General features: G+C 39.6%; 1 protein-coding gene across 1 annotated transcript; it reads right to left on the reverse strand.

Moving 5' to 3' along the window:
- Nucleotides 1-2,890: 2,890 nt before the first annotated feature.
- LOC138017412 (fibrinogen C domain-containing protein 1-like) lies at nucleotides 2,891-8,490 on the reverse strand. Its single transcript, XM_068864503.1, has 4 exons — nucleotides 8,460-8,490; nucleotides 6,057-6,671; nucleotides 5,247-5,783; nucleotides 2,891-3,858 (listed from the first exon to the last, which is right to left on the reverse strand). The coding sequence occupies exons 1-4, from the start codon at nucleotides 8,488-8,490 to the stop codon at nucleotides 3,254-3,256; spliced, it is 1,788 nt and encodes a 595-aa protein (XP_068720604.1). The 3' UTR covers nucleotides 2,891-3,253.
- Nucleotides 8,491-8,780: the final 290 nt, after the last annotated feature.

Below are 8,780 nucleotides of genomic sequence, written 5' to 3' on the forward strand. Positions count from 1 at the left end.
CAGCCGCGCGGGAAAGAAAACTAGTTGAAGTCACCGTTATAAAGATTTGAAGAACGATAAAACTTCTTGGCTCTTTAATATAGTTGCTCGCAAGATTCAAACAGTTTTACATGCTTATGCAACAGAAAAGACACAAAAAACTTGCTAGAGAATGTTTTATTGAAATTTCAAATTTAGCGGGCCGTACCGTAGAATACGGGCAGCTAATTTAGCCATCACAGCGCGCGTACTATCTGAGCGACAATCACATGACTTTTGGAGGGCATGTAATTTATTTGTGGCGTCATGCTACGAGGGACACAAATAAACTATACGCCAGACAAAAGCCATGTGATTATCATTATTATCAATACACAAGGCCAAATCGTACAAATTCATTTAATAAGAAAGAATGTTTAACAGAGATTTAGCATGAAACTATATGGTACGGGAAGTTGTTGCTACAATAGGATCAGCTAAACAAGAGCCAATTCAAATTCCTGTTTTTTTTTTTACAATAAAAGTCAAATATAATCTAGTTTTAAAAGGATTGATAACATAAATTCGCAGCAACTCTGGCATTGAAATGGTATCCTCATGATCTCATTGGCCGAGCAGCCAATCAGAATCACGGCGGCAAATGCATTTCAGCCCGGGCATTTCTCGTTTGGTCCGCAAAAAGGCGCATTTTACAAAGGGCAGTTTGTTATTTGGCCACGCGTATGAAATGTAATTAGTTTATCCTTAAATGCACAATGAACTTAACACGCTTTCATTCGGTTAAAGGTCAATTCAATAATTCGTTGCTGTCATCAGAAATACGTTTAAAATGTATTTTACATGTGGACAAAAACCAGATTAATCAGAGTCAGCATGATATGGAAGAAGCTCTGGATAACCAACTGTTAACCAATCAGGATCAAGTCATCATGCCCTCGTGATTAAAAATGCCCTACGTCTCAACCAATCATCATTCAGTAATTTTGCCCTGTGTGTGATAAATACATCTTGTTCGATGGTTTAACATACAATGCGCGCGGATGAGCAAAATGTCCGCAAATATTATATGTTAAACCATCGAATAAGAGATTTATTATTCCACTACAAAAAAGGTGTTATTTTGCTTCAATTTTATTTGGTAAGAGTGTTTTGAAAAAAAATGCATCATAAATCTGTCCTTCAGGCGGGCGCATGCGAACTATGTAAACATGAAAAAAAGGCAGGCAAAAATCTTGATTTGATTGGATAAACAAAATGACGAGTGACAAGCGATGACAAGCTAAATTCTCAGGTTTTGCATTTTGTTGGAAACAATTTCTTTCGTTGAAAAACTGCCGTTTCGTCAGTAAACCGGTCAAACCTGAACGCTACAGTGTATTACCGTCTCACATTTTGCGCGTTCTCCTGACCAAATATGGTAAAATGGCTTAATAGTCGAATAATAATATCTGTTATCGTTAGTTTGGAACACTAAAAGTTTGATGTGGCTTATAAAAAATAAACAAAAATAATTCTAAATATTAAATTTCAATTAATTTTTTAAATTTAAAAAAAAAATTCAAGAGATAACACAAATGGCTGGATACCAGGGACCTGTCTGGCGTTGACTAACTCCTTACCCTATTGATTTCACTTGATCGCCACATCACGGGTTGATTTTTTGCAACAATATGAAGAATACTTTCCTCCCTAATTCAGTTGTAAACGCGTATTATCACTAGTCAGATGAGAAAACACGACGTACAGTGCAAAAGGTCGGTCTCTAAACTTCACGACAAATCTGTGAAGCCCTTTTAGCCTTTAGTTAAAACTAATCTAACTATTCATATTAAACTGGAGTTACTGTTAAAATAACAATAATTCTACGCCATTATATTGCGACAATCATCACTGACTCGGGGAGCGGAGAGTGTAGTTTCTTATTATCGATGTTCTTTGATGAGGTAAACTTTGTGGGCTTCCTTAGCTCAGCAGACTGACTGGCGTACTCCTAATAAACTATATTTTCACAACAGAATCTCGAGCGGTTGGATTCAGAATAAGCAATCGCCTTTGAGCAATGTGGCCTAGGTTCGATTCCCGGACTCAGCGACATAAGTGGGTTGAGTTTGTTGGTTCCCTACTTTGTACTGAGAGGTTTTTCTCCTGGTATTCCGGGTATTCATTCTCATTAAGGACGGTGCCTACTATTGTTATTGCGCATATACGTTCTCCGCATCTCGAGATACTCGGATTTCCTATCGGCACTGCTTATTAATACAGGGATATTTTTGCGCGGTTCAAAACTATGCGGAGAAAGCAGAACTTAGCAAGTGTTCTTGGTATCCAAAAAGAAAATTGAGGGTAACCACGCATTTTTCAGAGATAATTAAGCTTGAATCTGGAAAAGAACGCCATACATTGCTTTGTATTTTAAAGCTTTTTACAAAAATTGTTGATTAATTATCTTCGAAAAAGGCGTGGTTACCCAAATTTTCTTTTTGGATTTCAATAACACTTGTTAAGATCTGCTTTTCCCGCATAGTCAGTAAACCGCGCAAAAATACCATTGAATTAGTAGGCACCGTCCTTAAAAGCCTTTGTTAAAGATTAATGTTCGTTTCGTGCAAAACGTAATGAAGGAACTTTTGGTCTAACTAGGATTAATAAGAAAAGTTCAGCATGTGAGAGAACTCATAAATTAAGTAATGCTCTGCAAAAGAACTACACTGAAAACAGGAGGATCCGGCAGCCAGAATCGTTTGTCACAAGCCTGAGATTCACATATAACGGAAGCTTTTATTGTTTAATGTTAAAAAAGCATCAAATTCAAATCGTCATGAAAATTTGTTATTTTTATTAGGTAAGTAAAGTAAAGGAGATCGGAACAATCGTTTGTTTGTGTAATTATTATTCAGGGAATTTTGAAGAATTTGTATATGGGGAAGCCCAGTTTTACACTTCCCCAAAAATGAAACCATCGTAATTTACAGAGACAATACCCTTGACGTCATATTCATCAAAAATACAATGGAATCGGATAAATCGAGAAAAATAACTTTTGGACCAATCACAGGGCTCAAAAGAGCTTATTATGGCAGTCAAAACTGAGGTTATTACTGCGCACGCGCTGCCACAGATCACTATGACCACTATTGTTCTTACACGAAGCATGCATTACTTAAACTGCATTGCTATTGTTTCTTTCACAACTAATCATCATCCGAACGTCTGACAGAATGGTACTTTCCACTTGCGTGGCTTTTCTTAACGAAAATTATGCTGAACAATTTTTTTACTTATTGCGCTTTGGTTTTACTTTCATTTCACTTCCCTTAAGAGAGGTCCAATTCCACTTATAATGACTGTACCCGTAATTGCTGTTCAGGCTCGAATAGGCGCAACTATTGTACCACCAGGCTCCTGTTGAACTTACTGCACAGTGTCCCCCGTTCATGTCATTATCGCGGTCCTTGGTGGAAAAACTCATACCATTATGATACTTTAAACGGTCTGTTGCTGTACCAGAATAGTTGCTTACAAAGAGTGTGTAATTAGTGGCTTCATTGGTGATCGTAAAGTTACTATACTTTGCATACTTATTTCCACTGGATAGTGTCTTGATTTCCACTCGAAGTTGACTCGGAATTTCTGTTAGTTGATGAACCTTCTCGTTTCCAAGCCAAAACTCTCCTCTGAGGTCACCAAAACCGTGTTTGTACTCTTCCCAGCCCCTATAGAATCCAACAAACCCATTGAAGCGCTTGTGAAAGACGGTCCACCCGCCGCCATCTGTCTTCATGTCACAGTATACCTGGAAACTGGTTTGATTTGCTGGGTTGACTGTGTACACACCACTTTCCTTGAAACCAGCAGAGAGCAATTCAGCGCAATCACGGGCTATTGAAAGTAAAATGAGGATGATTAATTTATTCAGAAAATTTCATTGACAAAATCCTTTACTTACTATGTTGTCTATGTATAGATTGTCGCAGAAGGTCAAATACCGTGCTTTTTCATGATCAGCATTGCTATATACAATAATCTATAGCTACGTCTTTCAAATATTTTATTTCGGGAGACCAAGGAGTTCTTTCTGATTCCTCTGATTTTCGTAGCAATCAAAATCGAGATTTTAGAGCTCGCCCTGCACTTTTCAGAACAACTGATGTAAAAGCAGACTTTTTCATGGAACAATGCCCATGACGTCTTACATCAGTTCGGCACTTGAACCTCAAAAACCATTTACGTATCTCGTTCGTACTCAATCTCGCTAGACGATTGTACTCAAAGTCTACAACAAATCTGGAGGATAAGTATCCAGAAACATATTTTATCAAGGAAAAAACATCGCGCTCGTACACTTTGTCATTTCTATTATGTATGTCCTATTCCTTCCCTGCTGGTGCATTAGAGACCAAGTGAATAATCTGTCCCCTCGATGGCTCTTGGATGACAAAATATGCAAGCCAACAAACCTCGGGCGCGGCTCAACGGGAATAAAACACCTATACCTCGGTTAAAGAAGCGAAAACTGAAAAGATTTAGAGCTCCACGAGTTCAGTGTGAGTTCAAGGTTGTGTCTGTTGTAATGTTTTAGATGATAAACACGTCTTGGCGTCTGACGAAAATTTGCACTAAATAAATGGCTTCGTTATGAGCAGAACGAGTGAAAATAGTTCACGAACGACGGAAACCGGGAGCAATTATTAATGTCCTTTTAAACGATTTACTCTCGAAAAAAACAGTTCAAAGATGCGAATTGAACTGATTACCCGTTTGGGAAGGTAATCTTGAAGAAGGGAGCATAGTTTTACATCAGATTGAATCAGAGGAGACTAATTAGGATTATACTTGGCTTGCTATTTATTGTGGTTTGCTAGCTCGCATCATTGTTGTTAGCCCAGTGGGTAGAGCCTTGCACCGATCATGTGTTCGCACTTTCTCTTTTCAAACTCAAGGTGAAAGTGTCACGTGACCATAAAATTAATTAGTAAGGACGGCACCTACTAATTAAAGATATTTTTGCCCCGGTGTGTGATTATGCAGGAAATGTAGATCATGAATAATATTTGTAAAAAGCTTTAAAGTACAAAGCAATGTACGGCGTTTTTTCTACCAAGAGTACTTACTAAGATCTACTTTCTCCGGATAGTTTTAAACCGCGCAAAAATATTTCTGTATTAGTAAGCATCACCGATAAGAAATCCGAGTATCTCGAGATGCGCAGAACGGTTGCGCACTAACAATAGTAGGCAATGTCCTTAATTGATGTAAGACGTGCTTACCAGTCTTAACTATAAGTTGGACTTCAGTTTCTGCTTGAATTATTTCACTCCGAGCTGAACAGGTATAAGTACCACTATCTTCAGCCCTCAGACTTCCAATCTTTAGTTGTCCATTGGCCATCTCTGACCTCCCTTCCGGTAGATCTGCCTTGCATCGCGACCATGTGATGCTTGGTACCGGGTGTCCATCTGCTGAGCAGTTCATTATGACTGACTGCCCAAAATAACGCTCCATCATCTTTGGTGGTTTGACGGTAAACTGTGGCACAACATTGATGATCAAAGTTGTCATGGCGTGCGACGTTCCCATGTCATTGGTTGCGCTGCAGATGTAGGTTCCAGCATCCTTTTTGTCAGCTTTTGTTATGGTCAAAGTGTGAGCCTCTAAAGCTGCTCTGCCATCAGGGAGTTGATCAAAGAGCTTGGTCCAGGATATTACTGGAGGGGGATACCCGGTGACTCGGCATTTGGGTAGCTTCACATTCTTTGCACTCTCGGCGTAGAAGGGCCCTGGAGGAAGGGAAATGTCTGGGCGAGCTGTAAAATAACAAAGCATGAAGTAATGAACAAATATTCAAACGATGAAATGGAGTAACGAAATAAACGAGGCAGCGATGCAATGAAGGAAAGAACGTGGGAAAAGAAGAGAAGGGACAAAGAAACAAAGTGATATAGGAACCAAGGAACCAATGAACCAAGGAATGACTGGACGAAAAAATCAAGTAAAAAAAGTGAAGGAACAGCATCAGGTAACTAAAAATACTGCAGTTCCTTAAGATCCAGACCATTAATTTAATTTCGTGTTTGTACCTTTAACATTGAGTGCGACTGCAGCCTCTGCGGTTCCCAGCTCAGTCCGAATTGTACACACATAGAGGCCATTATCACTGACTATCACATTCTTGATATGCAGGGCTCCTTTGATGACAGTATATCTACCGGCGGGAAGAGATCCGTCTTCTTTGGACCAAGTGATCGTCGCTCGAACATTTTTCTCGGAGGAACACTGAAATATAGCCGTCTGGTTTAAAGTGACAGTTCTAACCGCGGGTTTCACCACAATTTCAGGGGCTGAGATAACATTCCCCGGCTGCCCTGTGAATGGCTGTAGAGCTGTTGGACTTAAGGAATCAGTTGGCTTTCCAGGATCACCCTTTTGGCCTTTTTCTCCTGGGCTACCGGGTGGTCCGGGGAGACCCGGGGGCCCTACCGGACCTCGAACTCCTTTTTCACCCGGGGGTCCCTGGACGCAAATCTGTCCTTTGTTAGTGCAAAGTCTTTGCGTTGTTGTGTGGACAGTTTTGGTGATTTGTTTTTGTATCTCTGCAGCTAGAGCGTTGACTTGTCCCTCTGAGGCTCTTGGAGGTCGAGAACTTCGCTTTTGACTCAAAGGCGAAGAGGAATCAACATCCGAGAAAAATGTATCTGTCAAATAAAAGTAAATTGAGCGGTTTGAGCGGACAATTGCTGAAATTGTCGACTTAGGTGCGAGGATCACTTCTCAATTTCTCATTACTATTTACCGATCAAGACATCAATCAGTTTATTTATCTCAATATACCTTTGAGACCCTTTGATGTGAAATTTAAAAGAATGTAATAAAATTTTGGCCCTGTAATTCTACATTGCGTAATCAAAACGCTTTGAAGTGGATAGTCTCCAGATGTTATCTTCTTCGGTTCAAAGTCTGGGCTCTTGTACAGATTATATTTCAAACCAGAAGTAAAAATTCGGTTACCAGTGGGCAAACCCAACCAAAGACAATTGAAAAGCTTTTTCCTGGAGCCGGAAATCGAATTAGTCAAAATCGGTCCGAAGGAGCCAATCCACACCGCAAAACTCTAGGATCACTTTGATGGCCTGTGAAAGGTGTATTTGTGAAAGGGACGTGTTCTCACGTAACACAAAAGTATAGCAATAGAAAACGGAGACCATAGTATTTCGCTTGAGGCATACCACAAATCTATTTTGCTGTGCTGCTAATGACTCCAAATTCGAACCAGAAGCACATGACCTTAAGCTTGAAGCGTGTAATTTTCAATTCTTTTCCTTGGACAAAGCTGGGAATCTTAGGACACCAATTTTACGCCCAAATGTGAACAAAAATAAGATGGAAGCTGCACGCGCAGGAAAATCTAGAGCTACGGTACATCCGAAAAAGGAAATTTTTGAACTAAAAGCTTCGGTTCGAACGTATTGAATTTTCCTCTTTCGGGAGAAAGGAGGGTTAGGATTTTTAGAGTCAGATATTCCCAAAAGGCGTTGTATTGTTTTGGAAAGGAAACTCTTGCGTTCATTCGCGTAACGATTAGATGCGGTGTTGGGAACGTCTTCGTGATGCACTTTCAGGTAACACACTCCAACATCCCATTCGTCTTAGATTCAATTTATATTCCTTACAAAAAGACATGCATATTTGATGAGAAAAGTTGATTGGTATGGAAATTAAAATCAATCAAACCGGATTCTTGGTGAGAATCGCACCCCTTTTGCGCCGTTCGAACAGTTCTAATTGTGAAGTGCATTTACAGTCTCAACTTATCAGGTTTTGACTTCATCATTGCTTTACACGAATATTTAATTTGTGCTGGAAACTAATTAAAGTCCTTGATAATCAGTCATGATCCTGGAAATGAATGCGAATTAAAGTTTTAATTACCTTCTTTCAAGATTGCTTCCTCTTTCAGTCCCTGATGTCCAGTCCCTGTTTCCTTTTTTTTGTCTTGTTGCAAAGCTAGGATTTTTTAGGCGTTGATCTCTCAGCTCCAATTCCAGCCTCACAAAACCAACGCTGAAGAAAAGTACGATGATGAGGGTTACACAAACACAGGCTACGGTAAGTCAAGGAAAACCGCCGCCAGAAGTATCACTCGCCATGGTGAAGCGCAGTCGTAGTCAACGATCAAGGCTGGAACTCGGATGACATTGTGAATCCTTTCGGCTTGCTGTATGCTTTTGGACAAGAGTTTCACCTCTTGTATGGCTCATAACGGAAAACAACTACGTTGATCTTCCGCCGCGAAAATCTTGTCCTTTGACAAATATGATTTACTGAAATCGAGATATCAACATAGACAGTGGTCTGAGCATTTTTTGAGAGTAGATTTGAGTATCACGCAATCACGCAAAAATTGCGCCATCCGGAGTTCATATTTGATTGGCCATCTGAGACTTTCTTTGATAATTGACCAACCAGAATGCTTGGTTTGTTACCTTTTTTTGCACTTGGAAACTGCATCAGCATGATGCAGAAATTTCTCCATATTATTAATATAGGAGACTAATCTGTTATGGTTCCAGGTAAACACATTTTTTTGACGCAGTGGGCGGGAGACGATAGATTTAGTTTCTTTTGTCTAAGTGCCTTTGTTATTGAAAGTCGATTTAAGCTGTTATTTTTTCATTTTCTTCACATACCAATGTAGATTTTCGCTTTACTAGCACTTCGTCGATGACTGGAAGAAAGCGGAATACGGGAACCTTTTATCCATTGTTCATCGCAATTCTTATTTACGAATTTTCTAAGCGTTCTTT

The sequence above is a fragment of the Montipora capricornis genome, chromosome 9 (genome assembly GCF_036669925.1).
Source record: "Montipora capricornis isolate CH-2021 chromosome 9, ASM3666992v2, whole genome shotgun sequence".
In the NCBI taxonomy this organism is placed as follows: domain Eukaryota; kingdom Metazoa; phylum Cnidaria; class Anthozoa; order Scleractinia; family Acroporidae; genus Montipora; species Montipora capricornis.